This window comes from Lontra canadensis, unplaced genomic scaffold (genome assembly GCF_010015895.1).
Source record: "Lontra canadensis isolate GAN:19392208 unplaced genomic scaffold, GSC_riverotter_1.0 scaffold140, whole genome shotgun sequence".
NCBI classification, from domain to species: Eukaryota; Metazoa; Chordata; class Mammalia; order Carnivora; family Mustelidae; genus Lontra; species Lontra canadensis.
Genome location: NW_022631134.1, coordinates 307,192 through 333,311, shown reverse-complemented (window position 1 = coordinate 333,311; position 26,120 = coordinate 307,192). Strand labels below are relative to the sequence as shown.

The 26,120-nt window shown below is 34.6% G+C and overlaps 2 protein-coding genes across 13 annotated transcripts in view; one reads left to right on the top strand and one right to left on the bottom strand.

The window, feature by feature from the left end:
- Positions 1-18,930, bottom strand: part of METTL15 (methyltransferase like 15) — a 309,773-nt gene extending 290,843 nt beyond the window's left edge. For 3 of the 11 annotated variants that reach the window (XR_004380948.1, XM_032843434.1, XM_032843441.1), the window contains exons 1-2: positions 18,702-18,916; positions 15,468-15,754 (exon numbers count right to left, since the gene is read on the bottom strand). Coding sequence is in view for 8 of the 11 variants with exons in the window: in XM_032843434.1 (XP_032699325.1) it covers positions 15,468-15,737 (270 nt within the window). In the remaining 3 variants the exon portion in view is untranslated. Of the gene's footprint in view, positions 1-15,467; positions 15,755-18,701 lie in introns of all 11 variants that reach the window. The other 8 variants (XR_004380946.1, XR_004380947.1, XM_032843437.1 and 5 more) reach the window with 5 other exon arrangements.
- A 2,165-nt stretch (positions 18,931-21,095) lies between these two features.
- The window catches only part of KIF18A (kinesin family member 18A), an 81,672-nt gene continuing 76,647 nt past the window's right edge, over positions 21,096-26,120 (top strand). Inside the window, exons 1-2 of one of the 2 annotated variants that reach the window (XM_032843431.1) lie at positions 21,096-21,217; positions 21,708-21,820. The gene's annotated coding sequence lies outside the window, so the exon portion shown is untranslated. The remainder of the gene's footprint in view (positions 21,218-21,707; positions 21,821-26,120) is intronic. The other variant, XM_032843432.1, reaches the window with a different exon arrangement.

Below are 26,120 nucleotides of genomic sequence, written 5' to 3'. Positions count from 1 at the left end.
GCTAGATAGCTTAGATGCAATGAAAAATTCAGAATAGAAAACACAGAAAATAAAATGAACAAATTAAAAAATGTTAGTTTTAGATGGAAACCAATTGCAAAAAAGTTCAGAAATAATACATTTAGCATAATCAAACCCCAATGGTGTCAATCTACACGTAGTAGGTTTTACAGGAACTGAAGAATCTGACACTAACACTGTTTCTCACCCATAGCTTTCAGAAGGCATAGAGTCACCTTAAGCAGAACAGATTAAACGTCCCTGATATAAGGTTATCAAAGAATTTCTAATACTTAATTTGATTAAGTCCTGAAATAATTTATTTTTTGTTTTGTATGTTATGAATCATGCCTCTAAGCTAATGGCTTTTCACGGAAAAGAATATAACTTTAGAAAAATCTGGGCAGTTTCTATTACTAATATTACAAAAATAAGCACTAACGAAAAAAAATATACATTTCTTTCTCAAAGGTATCTCTATTCTTACTTCTAAAAATCTCATTTTGTATTTAAGTTCTAAAGTAGTCCTTAGCAAGATTAATTAAGTCCTTAGCAAGAACTAAGTCCTTAGCAAGAAAATTGGTTTTGTGTTCGTTAAAATGATTTGATATTTTGTTAATTTTAAACTGAAGCAAAATCAAGGTATTTTGGTTGTTGTTGTTACTTGAAACATGCATTATACAACATGTAGTATCATTCAGGTAAGGATAGGTCTACTCCCACATGCTTCTACACATCCATTTACAAACACATATATATCAGTGGAAGAACATGTTACTTGAATGATGGTTTATACACAGTGTAGTTTTAGTGAATTAAGCATATTGCTATTCCCATATACCTCAACACAATGTGTAGAAACTTTTAATGAAAGAAGATGATACTTGAAAGATGGATTACATACAGTGGTTATTCCCATACAGTATTCCCGTATGCTTCAACATATGTTTACAAACATCTGTATCTTCATGGCACAAAACCAGACACATAGATCAATGAACAGAACAGAAAACCCAGAAATGAACCCACAATTATATAATCAATTAATCTCTGGTAAAGCAGGAAAGAATAGCCAATGGAAATAAAGACAGTCTCTTCAGCGAATGGTGTTGGAAAAACTGGACAGCAACATGCAGAAGAATGAAACTGGACCACTTTCTTACAATATACACAAAAATAAATTCAAAATGGATGGAAGACCTAAATGTGAAACAGGTAACCATTAAAATCCTAGAGAAGAACACAGACCATAGCAACTTCTAACTAGTTATGTTTCCTGAGGCAAGGGAAAAAAAAGCAAAAATAAACTACTGAGACTTCATCAAAATAAAAGACTTCTGCAAAGTAAAGAAAATAATCAAAATTAAAAGACAACCTAAGGAATGGGAGAAGATACTTGCAAATGACATATCGAATAAAGGGTTAGTATCCAAAATATATAAAGAATGTATAAAATTCACACACCTCCAAAAAAAAAAATCCAGTTAATAAATGGGCAGAAGACACGAATAGACATTCTTCCAAAGAAGACATACAGATGGCCAACAGACACATGAAGAAGTTCAACATCACTGATCATCAGGGAAATACAAGTCAAAACTACAATGAGATATAACCTCACACAAATCAGAATGGCTATACTTAACAACACAAAAAACAACAGGGGTTGGTGAGGATGTGGAGAAAGATGTTCCATTAAAAAATGTTGCTTTCACAAGATGGGATTGGGAGGGAGATAAGCCATAAGTGACTCTTAATCTCACAACAAACTGAGGGTTGCTGGGGGGAGCGGGGTGGGGAGAGGGGGGGTGGGGTTATTATGGACATTGGGGAGGGTATGTGCTATGGTGAGTGCGGTGAAGTGTGTAAACCTGGCGATTCACAGACTTGTACCCCTGGGGGAAAAAATATATTATATGTTTATAAAAAATAAAATAAAATAAATGTTGCTTTCACAAGTCTAGTTCAAAAAAAAAGTACCTTAGTGATGATATCTTACACCGGTGGAAAAGTTAGTCTTCATAGGCCCATTATGAAGGTCATTTTAAAAAAGGGATGGGGAGGGCGCCCAGGTGGTTCAGTGGGTTAAGGGTCTGCCTTCAGCTTAGGTCATAATCCTGGTGTCCTGGGATCTGCTCCCCCTCCAAACCAGCTGCTCAGCGGGGAGCCTGCTTCTCCCTCTCCTTAACACCCCCCTAACCCCCGCTGCTCATGCGCTCATGCGTGCGCTCTCTCTCTCTCAAATAAAAAATCTTAAAAAAAAAAAAAAGGGTGTGGGGAGACTGAATTTAATTCTTTCATGGTTTCTGCTACAAAGGTAGAATAAAATCAAAACATAAAGAAGCCTAGGGTAGTAAGGTGTCTGAGAAAGAAGTGAAAACATGAAGTTGGAAATACATGAAGTTTGTTTCCCTTTTCAGTATTAACACTGTTCCTTCAAATCATCCTCTGTTTCCTTCCCTGGACCCTACCCTTTTCCCTTTACCTTCATTTCTAAGCCTCAGTCACTTAATAAACTCTAGTCAATTTATCCTATACCCTTCTTAGAGCAGTATTATCTCCATCTCCTGTCATTAAAAATACAGTTTTTTTGCCAGAATTAAAGGTCAATCTTGGAACAATCTCTGAAAACCCCAGAGAGCTGACCAATGAGATGGGTCAGGACTCCTGTGCAGAGTGTTGTGATGGCAAAAGCAGCATAATATGCTCTAAATAACTGATACTAACATAGTCCATAGTGTGCTCGGGAGACTAATATCCAGCTTGGATATTAGGCCAAACTGGCTGACCTCATTGATTAAGGGACCTAATACAGGTCCTAAAGGTCTTATAGGCTAACCACTAGATACCTAAGAACTAACACTAATGGTGGAGGTAAAAAGCACACTGCATAATATGATCATTAGCTAGAAGCATCCAAATCCAACCAATATCCTTTATTACTACATGGTTCCAGTAAAACAGAAGTACTGGAAATATTTTCTTTCCTACTTTCTACATTTAACATGATAGTTTGCACAAGTCTACTGAGATCAGAACTAAAGAGCACAGACAATAATATATGAAAGTGCTGTGCCAATAATAAAATCTTATACAACTTTATGTTATTATTATTAATGCTCTCCCCAGCAAACATTGGCCTCATGTGGAAAACCCTCCATTTTTATGAATATATTCATATCCAGAGTTAATTTCTTTTGCTTCCCAGAAAGAATATATATATACAACAAAACAAAAAGTCAGGTTTTATCTGGAAACTTAATGATAAATACAGAAAAATACTGTATACCACTCAGAGCAAATGAATATGACAAGGATAAAATATATGCTTAAGTTGGAAAGAAACGGGACATAGTAACACCTCATACAAACAAGTAAAAAGTTTACACAGAACAAGAGGGAAAAAAACAACTATAAAAAATACACATAAACACTTTCTAAAACAACATTCATCAAAGTAAGTAAAACCTTTAAATGCACATTACCTCCTCATAAATGCTAATCATTTCACCCAAGGGAAACAAAAACTAGCACCCCCAAAAAAGAAGAAATAGAGGGTTCACAGAACATTACAAAAAGATGAGTCATCATAAAGTTTTGAAACTTGGTTTATTATAAAATAACATGTTAAGTATGCAACTTACAGCTCAGTAGTTTTTATATGAGGAGAAAGTAGTGAAAGAAAAGTAAAATGTTAAAAGAACTTACAAGGTCAGTGTATACTTCCTATCATTCTTTAACAAAAATAATATGGGACTTAGAAAAACAATAGGAAAGAAAAGAACCACTGGACCTAACCTCTTGGGATAACTATGATTAAACTATTGATTAAGGAGTAGTGCTGACTGACCTAAATAGAAAGTAACCAGCACCCTGGATGACACATGAGAATGTGCTTTGTGAACCAAAAAATATCACTTGTTTCTCCTCTGTTTTCTTTGAGATTCCCTTCTAGAACGGACCGCTGCTTTCTTCCTGGTTCTCTAATTTACTGAACTAGAATGGTTCTTAAATAAATTTCAAAAATCAGTACATATATCTGACTTTTGACATAGAGGAATATCATTTTTTATAACCACAGAAACACATGTATTTGGGGGTTATATTTGGACCAGTGATTTTTTAAGATTTTATGTATTTATTTGATACAGAGAGAGAGAGCACAAGCTGGCAGAGAGGGAGAGGGAGAAGCAGGCTTCCCACTGAGCAGAGCGCCTGGGATCACAACCTGAGCTGAAGACAGATGCTTAACAGACTCAGCCACCCAGAAGCCTCTGGACCAGCAATTTTTAAAACTGTACTTTTTGATTACCTTTTAAGTTGAACTTAAAATGAGAAAATTTTAAGTATATTTTAGTGGTAACAATGTAATAAAGATTCAGCTTCTGGACTATAAAAAGGACCAAATTATAAGGAGAAAATTTTTTAAAGTCATTGGATAGGCAAAGCAATCAAGTAAGTTATTGCCTTATTTATCCCATGCCCTGTATTTATAATTTGCTTCTAAACTCTAATGACAAAAATTATATTCACTGATAAAAATGCACTAATTCACTGATACAAAAGCAAGAATATTCTCATGGATGTTCAAATTACTGGGAAGGGTATATATACATTCAAGAAATACACGTACTTGTTAAAGATTTCAATATGAAAATTAAATATAATTATATGCATTTATTTACATAAACAGTTATAAAAATACATACATGCAAAATAAATATTTTCAATACTATCATATCATTATGCAAAAATAAGCATAAACAAGTTACTTTCCTTTTAGTTTTAAATGAGGAATTTTTATTAAAAACTTTAAAGCAATTGTTAAGGAAAATAACATTTTAGGTAAAACTGAGTAGCTCATTTAGCCAGAAAAACTTTATTTGTTTATATATATACCTAGCAAAATTTAAAATATAGCCAGAAAACTCCTTTCTGCATCAATTCTCCACATTTTTTATAACAAAGACATGATCAAACATTTTATAAATAACATTTACTGGATACATACCCATTAAAGAAAATACGTCAAATTTACCAGGGTGTTCCATATTCCTACATGCTCTACCCCAAAACTTTAAGAGGAAATTCTAAACTTGACACTCTGAGAAGATGGGATTTACTAATACACATTAGCATTTTCAAAAACTGTAAATTTTATTAAAAATGCTGGATAAAAATTTTTAATATATGATCAAAGACAAGAACTTAATTGTCTGTTTTGTGTTTAATACTGTTAACTCCCTATAAGATTTTAAATACTTTAACAACGGTATGTAAAATGTTCATCGCATCACCAGGTAATGTAGCAATCTACAAATGCTTAATAGCCCAAGTAAAAGATAACAAAATAAATATCAGTAATAAAATATTACATATAATACACACAACGCTAATCATGAAATCCAATACTAATGGGATTTTTAAATATATATTAAAGACATACTTTACAAGTATACATGAAAAATATCTACAAGTATAAAATCTGCAAAAAAAAAATAAAAAAGCAACAATATTCATTTTACTTGAAAGCTTCATATAATTATAAAACAATCTATTCACAGAAACCATCAAGTAATGTAATTGTTTTCTTCAAAAAGATAATTTGCCTTAAATTTCTGCTAAAATACACCTAAGGAAAAAACTTACCTTTTAACCACTTTTAAGTATACCTTTCAACAGTAGGAATTAAATATATTCATAATGTTGTGCAACCATCACCATATCCATCTACATAACTTATTTCATCTTGTTAAACTGAAACTCTATACCAAGTGAACAGTAACTCCTTGTCCCCCTACTCCTCCCAGCCCTTGGCCACCACCATTCTACTTTTAGTCTCTGTAATTTTGACTACACTAAATACCTCATGTGAGCAGAATCATATAAGTCTTCTTATGACTGGCTTATTTCACTTAGCAAAATGTCTTCAAGACTCATCCATGCTGAGGAAGATAACCGAATTTTCTCCCTTTTTAAGGCTGAATAATACTCCCTTGTATATATATGCCACATTTTGCTTATTTAGCATCCAGGGAACACTTTAGTTAATTTCACATTTTAGCTATTGTGAATAATGCTGCTATAAACAGTTGTGTATAAATACTGCTAAACGACCATTCCTTTAATTCTCTTAGTATATACTCACAAATGGAGTTGCTGAATCATATGATTAGTAGAGGAACCACCTTTTTGTTTTCCACATCAGCTCTACCATCTACCATTCCCACCAACAGCACACAAGATTCCAATTTCTCTACGTCTTTACCAACACTTGTTTTCTAGGTTTTTTGGTAGTAACCATCCTAATGGGTATGAAGTTGTACCACACTGTGTTTTGATTTGCATTACCATAATGATTAGTACTATCAAGCATATTTCATTCATGTATCTTCTTTAGAGAAAAGTCCATTCAAGTCCATTTTGAATTGGGTTTTTTGTTGTTTTTAGAAGTTCTCTATATATTATGAATATTAAACCCTTATCAGATATATGATTTACAGATATTTTCTCCCATTCTGTGAGTTGCCTTTTTACTCTGTGGATAGTGTCTTTTGATGCACAATTTATTTTTTTTAATTTTCATAAAGTACAATTTACCTTTTTCTTTTGCTACCTGTGCCTTTGGTGTTATATCCAAGAAATCACAGCCAAATCTAATGTCATAAAATTTTCTTATATGGATATCCAGTTTTCCCCATGCCATTCTTTGAAAAGACTGTCCTTTTCCTATTGAATGGTCTTGGTATCCTTGTCAAAAATCATTTGCTCATATATGTAAAGGTTTATTTCCGGGCTCTATGGTCTATTCCATTTGTTTATATTCCTGACTGTATGCTACTACCACGGTTTTGATTACTATAGATTTATAGTAATTTTGAAATAAGAAAATATGAGTCCTCCGGGTTTATCTTTTTAAAAATTATTTTGACCCTTTAGGGTCCCTTAAGATTCCATATAAACTTTAGGGTGGGTTTTTCTATTTCTTCAAAAACATCATCGGGATTTTGATATGGAATGCATTGAATTTGTAGGTTGCTTTGTGTAGTACTAACATTAATAATATTAGGTGTTCTAATCCATGAATACAGCATGTGTTTCATTTTTTTATGCCATCTTTAAATTTCTTTCAGCAATATTTTACAGTTTTCATTGTACAAGTCTTTTATTTCCTTAGTGAAATTAATTTCCTAAGCACTTTATTCTTTTTGATGCTATTGTAAATGTAACTTTTTTTTTTAATTTCCTTTTCAAATGGTTGGTTGTTCATGTATGGTGATTTTTGAGCATCGACTTTGTATCCTGCTACTTTACTGAATTCATTCATTTGTTCTAACAGGTTGGCTTTTGGAGGGATTTCTGCTTGTTTGTTTTTTGTGAAATCCATAAGGTTTTTACATATAAGATCACATCATCTGCAACAGAGATAATTTTACATCCTCTTTCTAATTTGGATGACTTTTCTTTTTCTTGACTAATTACTCTAGCTAGAACTTCTAGTACTATCTTGAATAGAAAGGGGTGAAAGCAGACTCCCTTGCCTTCTTCCTGATCCTAGAGGAAACACTTCCAGTCTTTCATCATTGAGTATGATGTTTCTGTGAGTTTTTCACATAAGACTTTAAGTTGAGATAGTCTCCTTCTATTCCTTGTTTGTTGAGTGTTTTATCATGAAAGGATGCTGAATTTTGTCAAAAGCTTTTTCTGCATCAGTTGAGATGATCAAGTATTTTTTTCTTTATATATACTTTTTTCATATGTATTTTATACACACACACACACACATATACATATATTTCATTCTGTTGGTATTACAGATGCTGGTATTACAGATTAAATCAATTAAATTTTGTATGTTGAAACATCCTTGCATTCCTGGAATAAATCCCACTTGGTCATCACACATAGTCCTTTTAATATGCTACTGAGTTCTGTTTGGTAGTATTTTGTTGAGGATTTTTGTGTCAAGTTTTATAAGGGATATTGGCCTATAGTAGTGTCCCCTGGTATCAAGGTAATTCTGGCCTCATAGAATGAGTTAGGAAGCATTCTTACCTCTTCAATTTTTTTAGGGTAAGAATTGAAATTAATTATTCTTTAAATATTTGGTAGAATTCACCAGTGAAGGCATGAGGTTAAGGGTTCTTCTTTGTCAGTAGATTTTTTTTTTATTACTGATTTAATCTCCTTACTAGTTACAGGTCTATTCAGATTTTTTATTTCTTCATGATTAAGTCTCGGTAGGTTTTGTATAGCTAGGAATTTGTCTAGTTCATCTAGGTTATCCAAACTGTTGACATACAACTGTTCATAGTACTCATATATAATTCTATTTCTGCAGAATTGGTAGTAATGTCCCCAATTTTTCTTTTTCTTTTTTTTTTTTTTTTAAGATTTTATTCATTCACTTGACAGAGACAGAGAAACAGTACAAGCAGGGGGAGTGGCAGGCAGAGAGAGAAGCAGGTTCTCCATGAAGCAGGGAGCCTGATAAGGGGCTCAATCCTAGGACCCTGGGATCATGACCTGAGCCGAAGGCAGATGCTTAACCAACTCAGCCACCTAGATGCCCCCCATTTTCAATCTTGTAATTTAGGCCATCTCTTCTTTTTATTAGTCTATCTAGCCAAACTGCCAATTTTGTTGATCTCTTCAATTTGCCTTCATTAATTTTCTTTATTGTTTTTCTGTCTTTCCCTGGGCTATTTTAGGGTTTTGCTTGTTCTTCTTTTTCTAGTTTCTTACATTATAAACTTAAGCTGTTGATCTGCAATTTTAATTGAAGTATAGTTGACATACATTATATTACTTTTGGGTGACAACACAGTAATTCAAAGTTTATACACATTACAAAATGCATTTATATACATTATAAAAGACTTGACATCTCTCTTGTTTTTTAATGTAAACAATTATAGCTATAAATTCTCCCTTTGCATGGATTTTGCATAAGTTTTAGTATGTTGTCCCATAAGTTTTAGTATGTTGTATTTTTTTTTTCATTCCTAAGTATTTCCTAATTTCCCTTGTGACTTCTTTGATCCGTTGGTTGTTTAGGAGTATGTTGTTTAATTTGCACAAATTCATGAATTTTCCATTTACCATATGGTCTACCTTAAAAAAATGTCCCACACGGGAGTACAGGGTGATGCGTATTAAGGAGAGCACGTGTTGTGATGTGCATTGGGTGTTATATGTAACTAATGAATCATTGAACACTAAATCAAAAACTAATGATGTACTATATAGTGGCTAACTGAACATAATAATAAAAAAAAAATGCCCCACATGCACTTGAGACAGATGTATATGCTATTCTTAGAGTGATCTACATATATGTTAGATTTAGTTGATTTATTGGGTTAAGGCCTCTATTTCCTTAGTAATAGTTTTCTGATTATTCTAGAGACTATTGAGTGTGGTATTAAATCTCTAGCTATTATTGTAACACAATGATTCCTTTCAATTCTGTCAGTTGTTGTTTTTATATTTTGATGGCCTGACACTAGATGCATAAATATTTGTAACTGTTATGATATGTCTTGCTGTATTAAACCTTTAATTAACATATTTATCAACATAAAATGTCTTCTATACTCTAATTAAAATTCTCTTACTACCTCAATTTAATTAAAAATTAAGCTGAGATTTCAGGAAGACCATTTTATTTATTTATTTATTTTAAAGACTTTATTTATTTATTTGACAGACAGAAGTCACAAGTAGGCAGAGAGGCAGGCAGAGAGAGAGGAAGGGAAGCAGGATCCCTGCCGAGCAGAGAGCCCAATGCAGGGCTCAATCCTAGGACCCTGGGATCATGACCTGAGCTGAAGGCAGGGGCTTTAACTCACCGAGCCACCCAGGCGCCCCAGGAAGACCATTTTAAAAAAAACTATTACATTTTATAATTCACCTGTATGAATCCAAATTATGCAAAAAAAAACAAAAAAACAAAAAAACAAAACACTGATGTTGATTTCAAAGTTTTGCATTCAACAAAATGCCTCTGTTCCATAACTGACTTTGTAAAAAGTAAATTATATAAACAAATTTATACTATGCAATGCTGTTTTTATCTGTTTTATATTTGGGATGGATTGTTTATTAGAGAGAGAAAAAAAGAATTCTGTTAAAAAATGCATGAAAGACAATATCCTATGGCTATACCATGGTACTTTCTAGAACAGAGAAACATAAAACACAGGTCTTAACTAGGGAACATCAAATGAATTAAGGGAAAACTCTACAGACTATAACAATTTTCAGAATTCTAAGTAAAATTTTGTGTCATTATATAACTCACATATATCTCATGGCATCATGAGAGTAATATCTGGCATTATCCATGCCAGATGGAGAGCACCAATTATTCTTATTTTTCCCTAACACTACATTCAGTGACATTAGGTTGGTAGCTTGAAATGGGCCATAATAGGAATATGTATATCATAAAAATCTGCAAAAGAAAATAAATCAAGGTATTGTTTTGTTTTGTTTTTTTTAATCTATACCCCACCCTGACTCTCAGACCAGGTATTAAATATTTACCAATATAACACTAAAATATCAAACTGCAGATGGTATTTTGATACAGAGGTCACTTATATTACCTACATGATTTTTAAAGACAGAAACTTTTTTTTTTCCAAATAAACAATGGTAAAATGCAATGTAAGATAAAAGTTTACTTCAAAGATACCTGTATTTTTAACAGAAATAAGGGAGAGGAAATACTGTATCTTGACACAGTCCATTCCATCTGAAATCTTAATAGTTCTTCCTTTAAAAAAAAAAATAGGGCAGCTACCTGCAGAGCTATGGCATTGATCCTGTCTCTTAGAAAAGTTCTTAATTTTTTCAATAATTTGAGGTCAAACGAAATAAATTGAACTCTTAATCTCTGTGGTCAATCAGCCTTCAATATTTAAAAAGGCAAAACGTACAGTCACAGGATTTTCTGATGTTTACATTAAAGATTATAAAGATTTTCAAGTAAAATATTGCTACTGAGCTTAAGAAAAATCCATTATGCAGAGGATAATTGATTTTTTATAAAGAAAATTACCATATCTGGTACCATGATAACTTCAGCAAATCTAGTAATTATTGAAATTAATGTTAAAAGTCAGAGTATCGAAACGGACAAGATAATTATTCTGAATATGTATAAAACCAACCTTACAACCTTAGTCTGATATTTATCATAACTGATTTTGCATCATTTAGATATCAGCTCATTTTCTCAGTCCTCCTATCTGTTCTTTCACCAGGATTCTCCAAATATTTCATCAGACTGGGCCTACCACACTGAGGTTGGAATCATATAAAAGTTTTGAGCCCAAGAAGTGACCTCAGCAACCAAAGGACATTCCTTTTATTTGTGTCTCACATCTGTCCTCCAGTTAACTTTGACTTTTATTCATTCACTTAAAAATCATTACAAATCCACCATGTTGTAGGCCTTGTGCTAGACACTGGAGATATAATGGAAAATAAGAAAAACATGTCCATGACTTCATGGAGGACAGTCTACTAGGAGAAATGTCCACTGAACAAACAATCTCATAAAAAGTTATATTTATAAATTATCAATGCTATGAAAGAAAAGTATATGACTCAATGAATGTGTCATAATAATGGGAGACCAGGAGGCTTGCAAAAAATTCCCTGAGAAAGTGAAACCTGACTCAAGACCTGAGGATGGTGATGAGGAGAGTTCAAGAGCGCAAAGGAAACGGGACTTTCTCAATTCTAGACATGTTGTTTTCACCTTTCCTGAACTTTCATTTCTACCTTTGCTGTCTCCTGGCATTTTTCTCCTGAATTTGACAGTATCTAGCAACCAAGTCCAACCCATCCTATCCCTGTATGTTACAACAGCTAATGTTTATTGAGTTCATACTACTTGGAAGATATCATTCTAAGCAATTTATGTATGTGAACTCATCTACTCCTCACAGTGACCATGAAGCAGGACACATTTCCATACTTTACAGATGAAGAATCTGAGGCACAGTCATGATAAGATACATGCCCAAAATTACACAGCTACTGGTACTAGTCCTTGAATGTCCATTATCTCCCTCATAACTGCTCACTCTTATAGAAACCCCAAGGCACCAAACTAAAATGGCACCAATACTAAGCAAAGAATACCAAGTCTCCTATATCCAGCAACCATCTTCAACTAGGAAGGGTCATGCAATTGACAAAGGTGGCCTACACTAAAATATCTCCAGGGACAAAAATAATTTTTTAGAATAAGAAATATTCTAACAAAAAGCTATTCACCCAGATAATGAAATAATGAAAACTGGGATAGGAGAAAGGGTTATAATTTATTTCATTCTCTCCGTACCACCCAAAGAAGAAGAAGATAAGATATTTTATTTTCTTTTAATCCAAATTTATAAATTTTTCACATGTATTTGCAAAATTGAATTAATATATAGTAAACTGGCTATGATGTAGAAGAAAGTCCCAAATTATTTTCTTTTGGTAAGCAACTTTTAAATGATAAAAAAAGAAATAACTATTAAATGACCAAGGCCTCACTGAAAACTACATATAGATATTTTCTTAAAAATTCTTGTTATGATCAAAAGTTTCATTTGTAAATTCACCATTGAAGGTGATATGAAAAACAGTAATTAAGTGGGTGATTGATATAAGTGAGTATATGACTCATAGTTTGCAAAGGAAAATAATTTTGGGGAAAAGGCTCAGGAAGAAAAGAAGCAAATAATGGGTTCTAGAAGAAATCAAGACCTTTCCTGTCCAAGAACTGTCACCAGTTTTTATTACTTGAAGATTAAGGGAATAGTGAATAAAGCTGTCTGTCAGACAGCAGAAAAGGTAAGAAATAACACTGTCTCTAAATGTGCCTCACATGAAAGTTTTCAGAAATAACATTCATAAAATTAAACTTTCTATAAAAAGTTACTAGAAAACCCAACTCAAATCAGACCAGTGGAAATGTCAAAATAAACCAATATTACATTTGTCAGGAACTTGAACAAAATGAAACTTCAGGATAGGTCAAGTTGTAGAATCGTCTAATTTTATTCCACTGGGTTTTAGAACAAGGCAGATCCAATACTGATTTATAGGACATTTTGTAGGGTTGGTTTGTTTTTGTTTAGCTCTTTTTCTACTTCAAGGTTAGTGTAAAATAATATTTAGTTTTTGCTACTAGGATTCAGCAAATTTGTATGAGCTTTAGTTTCTGGCTCCAGAAGTCAAATTCAAGCCACTGAATTCAGTTCCACTTTCTACTAATTGAACCTCCCCTCTCATATATATCTCAATTACATCATATATATATATTTACATGTACTTTTTTTTACACTCACATTTATGTATGGGCATTAAGTGCTACCCATGCATTATTAATCTTCACAGAAAATGAAGAGAATTTCATTTTGATTAAGTCATATTCAACAAGAATTTTTATGCAATTTAGTATTTTATTTACATTTTTGTGTATATTTTAGAGTCCCTACTGTATGACTGCATTGAGCTGTTTATGTGTATAAAACACATAGATGTTTTATACATATAGATGTTTTATACACATAACCTAATTTAAGAATACTGGGGTTACCTTGTTATATATATACTGCCTACAGATAAGGTAAAAGAATATTTTTGTGAGGAAGCAACCTAAGTCATATCATAATGGCTTTCACATCCAGCCATTTCAGCATATTTTATGCATATAGCTTAGAACTTAGTTCATGAAAACTGTCTGACCCAACATAAGGAATTCTCAAGAAAAAATTAAAAGCTGTATGTGTGTATGTATGCACATGCATGTGTGTTAGATGACCAATTCAAACCTAGGCAGTCCAATTATAAAATCTTTGCTCTTAACTCCTAAGCCACTATATCCTGGAAAAGAAGTAAGGTGTGACTTTTAGAATGAAAGTAACTGATCTAGGTAATAACAGTACTTCTAAAATAAGGAAGCGTATTTCTGAAGTCAGTACACTAAGTATCAGCATTAAGTTATAAAAACACATTTGATGAATATTTACTATGATAATGATTTTTTTTCTTTTTGTAAATGTGTTTAATTACCAGAAAGTTTCTAGCTTCGTCTTTTTGGATATTATATCACCTAACATTTCTGTATCACCTTACAGAGTTTAAAGCATTTCTGTATCTAAAACTTTATATAATCCCACCATCAACACTATAAATAAGGCAAGTATGACAGTTAATTGGATATGTCAACTTTGCTGGGCCCCAGTGCCCAGATATTCCAACAAATATTATTGTAGATGTTTCTGTGAAGTTTGTTTTTTTTTTTTAAGATGAGATTAAAATTTGAATTACATACTGACTAAAGCAGATTACCCTCCATAATGTAGGTGGGCCCCATCCACTTAGTGAAAAGCCGTAATAGAACTAAGACAGACCTCCTTGGAACAAGAAGGAACTCTGCCAGCAGACTGCTTTTGGCTTCAAACTTCAATTCTTACCTGGTCTCCAGCCTGCCAGCCTACTGTGCACATTTTGGATTTACCAACTCTCTTTGAGATTCAATTCCTCAAAATCAATCGTTCAATCTCTGCTCCTCCACACAGGTGTGTGTGTGTGTGTGTGTACACACATAAGTATATACACATACACACCACACACACACACACATCCTGTTGGTTCTGGAGAACTCTGAATCAAATAGCAAGGTAGTTGAAAAGTCTAACAACAAGAACAGGAATTCAGATCCTTACTTTTGTCTCATTCCTGAAAAGATACCAAAATTATTAAAAATCTATGCTAGAACTCAGTTTTCATACCCAAACCACTCAACCCATGTCATGTTCTTTTAAAACTATTATTTGACAAAACTAATCAATTCTGGAAAACATAATGGCAGATCCTCAAAAAGCTAAGCAAGCATAGTTACCATATGACCCAGCAATTTCACTCCTAGGTATATGCCCAAGAGAAGTTAAAACATATGTCCACACAAAAATGTGTATATGAATGTTCATTACAGCATTATTCACAGTAGCCAAAAAGCGGAAACACAAATCCCATCAGATGAAAAGGATGAGGCATATCCATAAACACAATGGTTCAGGGAAAAAAAGAAATGAAGTACATATGCTACAACTTAGATGAATCCTGAAAACATGCTAAATAATACAAAGTGAATGCAAAACGCCACGTATAATATGAATCCATTTATAGGAAATGTCCAGATTAGGCAACTCCATACAGACAAAAAAAAGATTAATAGTTATCAGGGGCAAGGGAAAGGGTTCAATGCAGAGTGAATACTAATGGATATAGGATTCCCTACTGGAGTGATGAAATGCTCTTGAATTAGATGGTGATGACAGTACAACCTCATGAAAATACTAAAAACCACTTAACTGTACACTTTAAAACTGTAAGTATTAAGAAAAATGAATATTTCAATTTTTAAAATGTTAAAAAAATAACACTAATCAACTTACCTGGCCTTTTTGTGGTGCCAAACAATGAACAACTTCATCCACCATTACGGGAATATGTAATTTAGCTATAGCTTCGAAATCTCTATCTTGAGATCTGTGTTTCTCCTGAGTTCCAGTTTGATCTGTTTGTTCCTGGGCTTCATATTCATTATTTCTTTGTGCTGTATCATGTATTTTGTTTGGCCAGACACCTAAATTAAATATGCCAGATTCCAACCAGCATGAAAGAAATTCTTTATAGATTCTACAAAAATATGGGTACCGAAGCATTCTGTAGGTCAACAAATCTAGAAAAAAAATTAAAAATATCGTGATTGTTGGATTTTTAAAATATATAGTTTTATATAACTTTTTAATATGGCCTGATAAGCTCTAAGACCATTAACGTTTTAATGACCAGGGAGGCAAAAATTGATTAAGTCATCATTTTTCTTAAATATGCTTTTCTAACTTTAAACAATGGATTCAGTGCATTAGAACTACTTATTTGAAAAAGCTGTCTGGAGGGGGCTGGGGGGTGGGATAACACAGTGATGGTCACTAAGGAGGGCATGTGATGTAATGAGCAGTGGGTGTTATATACAACTGATGTATCAATGAACTCTACCTCTGAAACTAATAATACACTATATGTTAATTAATTGAATTTAAGTTTAAAAAAAGCTGTCTGGATGATTGAAGGGATTACGAATATGATCCTATTTCAGGTTCAGGTGGTCTTTTATTTTAAACTCATCTATTTGTTTTTCTCATAATGTTAAAGCTTCATCTTCATTTTAACTTTGCTTTAAAAATTGTCCCTGGAAAAAGATATGCATGTTTATCCAAAAAGAAATGAAGGTAAAAATCAGTTTGTGAAAAGCTTGCTGACTTGTCATAAATATTCTCTGACGAGATTATTTCACCATGGCCTTCACATGGTGAAGCATGTTTCAATTTCAATTATAACTTTGTAAATACTCAACTGAGCATACTTTGGCATGCTTTGTGTGTTCCCTGCCCACCACAAAACAAGCAAATAAATAATTAATACATTCCTTAACTTTCTCAGTTGTGTTCCTTTTGATTCTGCAATCTGCAACTCTTACAAATTCAAAGGAAAAAGTATTTATGAAATACGTTAACAGAAAACCTTTTGGAAACACTATGCTTTTTATATATTAGGTTGTAAGCAACGTTTTTAATACCACTACAGTAAATACCAAGTTAACATTCTTCTTCCTTCTTTATAGATTATTATTAGTTATTTAAGAATAAGACCCATATCTTTATATCCACAAAAGCAGATGCACACTAGGTGATTCATAAGTGTTTTCTGAAAAAAAAAAATGGATGGATGGGTAAACTCTAGATTCTACAGAATTAATATTTTTATCAAAACTTACTTTAGGAAATTTCACCTGCCTGACCGACTGTACCAAAAACCACATTCTCAAAATGCTTCAAGAAACATAAATACTTCCCCCGCCAAAAAAAGAAACATAAATATCTTACTTAAATATACCTTCCCTTCCTTTTGCAATAGAAATGAAAAATAATGTTGGAAAGTTGATCACATGTAATGACTAGAAAAGAAATACATTTATATTATATAAATACAATACCACAAAATGTTACCTTAAGGAAATGCCAACTTTACCTACAACATAATCCACAGAATGATGTGGCAAATGTGACACAGGAAAAATATAGGGAAAAAAAGGACTGCAAATAGGTGTTTGAAGTAATATTTTGGATGTTCACTGATTACCTCCCAAATTATTAATTCTGCCTCGTGTTTTTCAGAAAGCTTATACAAAGTAAATCCAACTACCTTCCAACCTAGTGTTTCTAACATTTTTCAAAATAAAAATTGACATTCACTGGGCACTTACTAAATACTACTAAACTCATTCGATCCTTACCACAACTTTTAGAGGTAAATAGTATTACTATTTCTATTTTACAGATGAGGAAAACAGAGAAATAATTTGCCAAAAGATCATATATCTAGAAAGCCATAAGCCTAGAACTGTAACTCCAGCATTCTGTCCCCAGAGCCTGAAATCTTATCTTACTCTCTATGCTACAAACATAGACCACTGGCTCTATTGTATCCATGTAATTGGTAGTTTAATTACACTGACTATATATTTGTACTATCTCATGAATTAGATTATTTTTCTGTAAAGAGCCAATATCCTATTGCTTGGTCCTACTCCATTTGGAAATACAGTATAACAGGTGACATGCAGCGTATAGTCCTAACTAGTGGAATCTGGAATGTTTAAGAAATCTACACTGTATGTCCAGATATAAATATGTGAATCAATTCCAATACAGGAATCAAAACCACATAGGAAAAAGCAAGTAGGACAAATTGGGGGAGGGGTGTTTCATTTAATTTAACTCTTTTGCATTCAATTTCTATGTATTTACTCAACTGTGTTCCATTACAAAGCCTAAAGATTTTATTATGCACTAACTGGCTACTAACATGAGTCAACATGGAGAAAGGACTTCAATAATTTTCCTCTTTGGCTGTTTTCCTGATTACCTCCCTAAGAATGGAAAGAAGCAAGCTCTAAATTAGGGAGTTCCATCTCTTTAGGTAGTCCCGTCTTCTACGAGATAACTGAGAGCACTCCTGCAGTCAGCTCTAAACCAAGCACCCTTGATGATTTAAGACAGTTTAAGTTTCCTCTGGTCACAGGAAGGAAGCTGAGAGTCGGGAAACCAGACCGCTAGAGCCAACTCGGTGGTTTCCCTAGGTAAATCATTTAACTTTGCCAGCAAGGTTCAGTTTAAGCCGTTGAATCGAGGGAACTGGCCAGGTTACCCTTTTCATTGTGGGACCCGGAAGGTGAGTGAGCGATACCTTTGAAAGCTACTTGCTCAAGGGTGCTACCAATTACCACCATTGCACTCACTTAGCCTTCCCTCCGGCGAAAACCATTTGAAAATTTAATTCCTAAGGCCAAAAACCCAGCCTGGAGGCTGGGAGCCGAAGGCATAGAAAGTGAAAGAGGTTCTAAAGTTAAGGAAGAATGCATCCTTTTGCCTAACAATTATACTCGGAAGAGGGAAAACTGTTTACAAACTTCTGAGCTCAGGACGAATGAGTGTTCAGGAGAGGAAGCGGGAGCGGGGGCGTGTTTTCTTTGTCCAGGGCGAATCCAGCGACCTCTGAAGTTCCCCCAAAGGCATGGGGTGGGCTCCAAAGGAGCTCCCGGGACTCGACCACCGTCTCCTCACCTGAGGCACGAAGAATTCGCAGTTGATTTCTAATTCGGGCCAGCGACGACCACTATGGTGCCAGAGAACATGAATTTGCCGCACGTCTAGGTCCCAACCTTAGGGGAAACTTGAAAGGACGGACAGATCGGGCCCGCGTCCGCCCCAGCAACAGAAAACCGTCTGCCTTTCGTTCCGCTGTTTGCAGGACCCAGCTAACGAAGAGGGTTGCAGGCGTTGGGGTTTTCAAACAGTGCTCCTGGAGGGGGTCAGGAATAAGACCCTACCACTGCCAGGTTTAAATTTACTTTTACTTTTTTTTTTTTCCTTTAATGTCTGAAGCAAGTTTAAATCTAACTTTCCATTTTATCATTTCCACTTTATTTGGTTTATTACGAACTTGTGTTAATTTTTGTCTTCTATTATAACACAGCATTAGTTATACTCCACTTTCGAACAAAAGGTGGGAATTTCTGTCTCCTTTAGCACTTCATGTTTTTAATATTTGGGTTATTTTTCCTTCATTTCATTCCAAAATACATCAGTCTCTTATACTTTCTGCTATACTCCTCTTTTGCCAAACTAAACAGAAGCCAGTTGGCACCGCGATGGCATTGATTGTAACAGTAAAGTTTCTTTGCTTTACCTATACAATTCTTTAAGAATATAGTCTTCATCATATGAACTTAAAGTTAAATGTAAAATAAGCACTTAGATTAAGTGTGGAAACACCTGTTAGCAAGCCATACAACGTGTGGGTATCAAAAAAATTATATCTAAAACACTTCTTATTCACCAATAATCAATGCAATTTTACAAGAAATTCGTTTATTAAAATGCCTATTTTCAGAATAGATTAAGAAAGCATCTGAATATCACTAATTTAGAAAGTATTTCTGAGACACACACCTTAATTCTGAATTGGCTGGTTTGTACAGTTAATAATAAATAATTTACTTTAGGGATTTTCTGAAAACTTCAGTTTTTTTCTTCAGTGAAATAAATTGTGCCTACATCTCATGGACTGTTTTGATAATTAAATTATAAATTTATGACTTTATAAACTTTATAAATTAAATAAACTTTATAAATTAAACTTTATAAATTTATAAATTAAACTTTCTAAATTAAATAAACGTTATAAATTAAACATTTATAAAGTTAACCAAATGCCTGGGACACCAATGGTAAAGTACTATAGAGTAAATGCATATTTGAAATAAAATAAAAAGTCTTCTCAATTTTATTACCAAACTCAGCACCACACAAATAACTATTGCATTAGCTAAGATATATGTAATATAGCCAGCAATTAGTATCTTTATTGATGCTCTATCCAGAGTTCAGAAACAATCATATTACATGCATTGTATATAATACACAGTGCTTCTGATCTTCTTCAGGAGGAAATAGATGTCGACATTATGGAGGTTTTCATACATTTTTTCACTTATAATACTCTGCAATGCGTTGTGCCATCCTATTTATTATGGTAATAAGCTCCATATGAGAGTATAAAATCCAAGAGGGCAGGGATTTTTACTTATGCTATTATGTCCCTAAAGTCTACAATCAGTAATTGCTGATGGATACAATAATGCTAATATAAAGAACAATGACATACAGATCATACTATTAAAAATATCCTGACGAATAAATATCCTGGCTTAGCAAACGTATTTCCCTTTTTTTTCTGGTATTTTTTTCTTATTAAAGTTTACATTTTGAAATCATATCTACAATCTAAGGCAAAAAACTACTGCATCCAGTAATGAACTAGGCCAATAAATTTTAAAAAATTTATTCTGTAAAGTCATCATTAGAAATGTAAAAACAGCCAAACACCAAATAGCTTCATAGTCAGCAATAAAGGGAGTAGGCCTGGGAGTCCTGAGAGATGAAGACTGGGGCCTCAAAACAAAAGCCCTGGACTTTCAGTTAATTGAGGCGAAATGACCCTAGTTTGATCCAGTGAAAGTGGCTAAAAGGCACAGGTCCCTCACCTTCCAGAGCATAGGACCCGCGCCTTGGACGCTTCACTACTCGATAAAGAAAAGGAGAATATAAAAATATAAACATCCAGAACCCATTAACCCACAGCCAACAGGCTCCACCTCTCCCGCAAGCAGACGGCACAAGCCAACCCCTGCCCACTCCCGTCTCACTCACACCCTGAACCCTGGGAGCGGGCCTTGTGCCCGCGGGTCTGGAGGTGGCCTGAAGATCCCAGGTGGCTACCTCCCACCTGCAGCTGCGGTCTAGCTCCGCCCACCTCGGCCAACGCCTCCGGAAACAGCGGTGCGCGTTGCCTTGGTGACGCGCCACAAGGCCGCATCCAGGGAGCTGCGCGGCTGAGACTCCTGACGCCAAGCAGTAGCGCGCCACGGCAACGTCCGACGTGATGGCGTCACGAAATCGGTAGCCAATGAAAGGAACAGCTGAAAAAGCTGGCTTGGGTTTGAATCTTGTGGCTGAGTTTGAATCGTGGAGTGGCGACATCGTAGAGAAGTGTTGCGGTAATCTTTGCTGGAGCCGAGGTGAGTGAGAAGCACGCGAGGCGAAACCTCTCTTTTCGTAACGCTTCTTTTGATGACCCATCTCGCTGGAAGCGGAAGGCTACTCCGCCTGAGGAGTCGAAGACGGGATGCGCTTGTTGACAAACGCGGAAGGGTTGAGTGGTGGGGGGTGGGGGGTGACGGTAGTTAGGGTCCCTGGGGAGAAAGTGAAAGGACGAAGGAACTGGAGAACCCGCTGGAGATAGCTCTGCCTCATCAGGCTCCCTTGACTGCTCATCAGGAAGGACAGAAATCTCCTGCCTTAAATTCTGAGAAAGTCGGAAGTTTTAAAAGGCATCCTGGCCCCTTTCCCAGACTGGCAGAGCACTTTAACTGCCCTGCGCCTTACAATGTAAAGTTCACTCCGCACTTCTGATTCAGTGTTTTGTTTCAGATACAGATGTAAATGTAACTCAAGGCTTAACTATCAAAAAGGAGTTTTGGTCCAACTTAAAAACTTTTGCCCTGCAAGGTTCTTCTGTGAGCCTGGCAAAGATCCGTCGGGAACCTCCTTTGAGCCCCAGATGTAGAATCAAGACAAGACTTGCCAGCACTGCCTAGCGGGATTGCCAAGACTCAAACGAGGTATCGAAGGGATACTGCTTGGCAAAGTGCTTTGCAAATGAAAGGGACTCTTGAACACTGAGAATAAGTCCTTCTACTGTATTTTCTTAGTTTCTGCAAGACTCTTTTAGGAGCTCATTAGGCACTCAGTTAAAGAGAGATCAAGGCCAACTGCTGTTTACGAAAAGAGGTTATTTGACCAGAACTGAATAATTTTGTTATATAATACATAGTTGAGGTTATTTACTATTAATTATCGAGTAGAATGTATTAAGCATTCTACAGGTTTTAGTTGGTAGTTATTCCACTACCTTCAGGCTTCTCGCCTTGGATTCTGGAAAGTATTTGTGAACTTTGGTGCTAGGGAATATAAGAACCATAGACTAGATACTGCTTGTTACTAAGTTTCTATTACCTTGAAAGAAATGTCTGTTTCAGTAAACAAAGATTATCTTGCCTTTAACAGCAGTAAATTAATCTCTTCTGTTACTGAACAAGTATTTGAAAAACACAAAATTTTCACTTTAAAAGTGGGTCTTGTCAAAGTGTATTGATACCCTGAATCGATTAAGGTAGACAACAAAATCATTTTTATGCTGTCAACTCTGTGAAATCTAGGAGGAAAAAATAGCCCAGATGTTAGTGCCACTCTTCACTCCATTTGAAATTTCTTTCTTCCCTGATGTTTTTAATGTAGTAAAAGGACTGGCTCTAACACTGAGGTTAATTCCAAAGAGAGGTGTTAAGTTGTATAGAGACTATAAATGATAGTATGTGGAGGATAGTTCCTGTTCCTAAAAAGTGTTTGTTAAACCTCAATCTAATTCAGATTTAAGTTTGAATTTAAGAAATAACTTAGAACTGTATGACTCCACTTTCAAAATAATTTGTGCAGCATTTCTGTTCCTTTGAAAATATTCTGCTCTTATTCCAGTAGAGCATTGTTGTTGGGCTTTGGATTTAGACCTGAGTCTATATTCTGGCTCCTCGCTTACTAGCTGTGTCATCTTGGAAAAATTATTTATCCTTAACTAAGTTTGTGTTTTTGTAAAGTGGAGACTATTATAAAATATGCCTTATATGGTTGTTTTAAGGATTGAATGAGATGATGAATGTTAAATGTTTACCACGTTTGGCATACAGAGCATGCTCAAATGATAATCATTGTTGTTCATTAGTAGTAGTTATCACCTTATCGACCTAATTTAAGACTTCTCAATAGTGTATATGCTGAGAATAGATAACTGTTTGATATCCCACAAGCAGAGAGAAATCAGACTTTCAGTTTTATTTCAACATTCATTCAACAGCTCCTCTGCTGGGCCCTGAGGTTTCTATCAAAAATAGGCAAATATGTGTTTTTAACTTCTGTGAGAAAATTTCTGGAGACTAATATTTACAACTGAAAGAGTAGTCATTTAAATACTTGAGATTTACATCCAGTTAGTCTAAGTTCAAATCCCATGTCTTATGCTTCCAATAGTGTGACTTTAGCCAATCAATTTAATCTAATTACAGTTATTCCTCTGTTAAATAGAAGTGATTATAAATACCTGTATCATAGGATTGTTATGGGGATTAAATAAATATGTAAATTGCTTAGCAATTTCTATATCTATACTAAGCATGCAATAGAAAGTATTCCATAATACATTTTAAATGAAAGATTTTGCTTACAGTAAATTTTAATAGTTTTTGTTTTGTTTTGTTTTTGAAGTGAAAATAATTAGTCTTATTTAAAATCCAAACGATACAAAAAGATATACAGTATAAAATAAGCCTGCCTGTCACCCATACTTCCATTTTTCCCCCACCGTGGAACAACTGATTCTATCAGTTTCCTGTGTTCTTTTCCTAAAAGAGCCCGTACATATACAAATATGTATGTCTTTTAAAAATTCAAAGGATTGTATGCCAAGTCTTCTATTTGGCACTTATTTTGCACGTTTATCTTGAAATTCTGCATTAGTTCATTCATTCAGTTATTGAACAATTATGTACTGAGTCCTAATTATTGAACAAGCCCTGTTCAAGGTTCTGGGGTACAGATGTAGTCCATATTCTCATAGTGTTTATATTCTGGAGGGGAAACAAACAATAAATATATAACTAAGTGATACCTATTTTCCAGTTAGTTTAGATGCTAAGAAGAAAAATAAAGCTGGTAAAGGATGGAAGGGGAAAGAGCATGGTGACACTATTTTGAATGGAATCTTTGAGGAAATTCTGTGTGAAGTGATATTTGAACAAGGACCTGAATAATGAACTGAGATTAAGATTTGCAAATATCTGAAGGTAGTGTCTTCAAGGTAGTCTCTTCAAAGAAGAGAAAGTGCAAGGCCATGAGGTTAGAACGAGACGGAATGTTTGAGGAACACTAAGAAGGACAGTGTGACTGAAGCAGAGTAATCATGAGGGAGAATACCATTTGAAGGAGATATTGGAGAGGTTGATGGGGCCAGTTTTAGAACATATTGGACATCCTACGGAGTTTGCATTTTATTCTTACGCTGGGAACTCATTGAAGAGTTTGGAGCTGGGGAATGACATGAGATACGTAACATGATCTGATTGCTCTAGAAGAAGGCATCAGTACATGCAATCAATGAATTAAATAAAATTTATTATTGTACTTGCTTATAATTGGGAGTGAATCTTTAACTTAATTGATTTATATTTTATCTTGGGTGAACAGTAGCTGCTTATAAGTTTAGAATTTGTCTCTTCAACCTGGTTTATACTATCTTGCCATTATTAAAGAGAATTAGGTTTTAACACTTCTTCATTAAATATAGAAGAGGAATGAATTTTTCTGTGTGAGTATCCCAGAAAATTAAATATTACCCTTACTAAGTGACAAGGTTTTTTAACCACCCTCAGTGATTATTATAAAACAAGATCTTCCATTTTCCTAATTTCGTAAACCAGAAACCAGGTACGTTATTTAACATTTTTTTGATGCCTCAGTATCCTCATTGTGACTGCCAATTATTGCCAGTCATTATACTCTACTAAGATACGTTGATTCTTTCAGAGAAGTATATTGTATGTTTGCCTCTACTCTAAATGGGTGAATTGCTTTCTTGGATTCTGTGTCTGCTTTTTATAATTTATTAATTTATCCATTAATCAAGTATTTGAGAATTTTGTATTTACCAGACTCACTATGATAGATTAAGGATGTAACAGTAAAAACATATAGCTCCATTAGCTGTTATTTCTTGTCACTTTCTTATACCCTTTTCCAATCACATGTAATAATCATAAAATATTAGAGCTAGAAACAGACCTTAAATAACAGAGTCCAATCCTATCACTTTATAAATTAGCAACTCAAGCCCCTACAGTAGCTCCTTCATTATTCTCTTTTATGTTTTACTTTCTCTATAGACTAGACAAATACTTTTCTATTATAATGAATAATGGTGTAGGAAGTGTTCCATCTTTAAAGTTTTAGTCCCACCAACGAAATCCTACCAGCTTACTATTAAAGAAATACAATTAGGAATAGATATGACAAAATTGGTCAGAGGCTGTGATACTGTCTTCTGAACAGTCATCTGAACAGAATTTTTTTTAAAGATTTTAGTAATTTATTTGACAGAGAAAGAGACACAGCAAAAAGAGAAAACACAAGCAGGGGGAGTGGGAAAGGATGAAGCAGGCTTCCCAGTAATCAGGGAGCGAATATGGGGCTTGATCCCAGAACCCTGGGATCATGACCTGAGCTGAAGACAGACGCCAAATGACTGAGCTACCCAGGCATCCCCAGATTTTTTTTTTTTTAACTTTATTTCTAGCTAATCTCTACACCCATTGTGGTGCTCAAAGTTACAACCCTGAGATCAAAAGTCCTGTGCTCTACCACCAAGCCAACCAGGTGCTCCTGAAAGGAATTTTTGAATCAACACATTATTACACAGGTAACAATATTTAGGCTTTTCTTTTGCTCCTTATTGGTAAACAGGGTCAAAGAATTTATTTTGGGGGGCCTGGGTGGCTCAGTGGGTTAAGCCTCTGCCTTCGGCTCAGGTCATGATTTCAAGGTCCTGTGATCGAGCCCCGCATCGGGCTCTCTGCTTAGCTGGGAGCCTGCTTCACCTCCTCTCTCTGCCTGCCTCTCTGCCTACTTGTGATCTCTGTGTCAAATAAATAAATAAAATCTTTTAAAAAATTTAAAAAAAAAAGAATTAATTTTCTGGGGCGCCTGGGTGGCTCAGTCATTTGGCATGTGTCTTCAGCTCAGGTCATAATCTCAGCATACTGGGATTGAGCCCCCGTCAGATTCCCTGTTCAGATGGGGAGCATGCTTCTCCCTCTA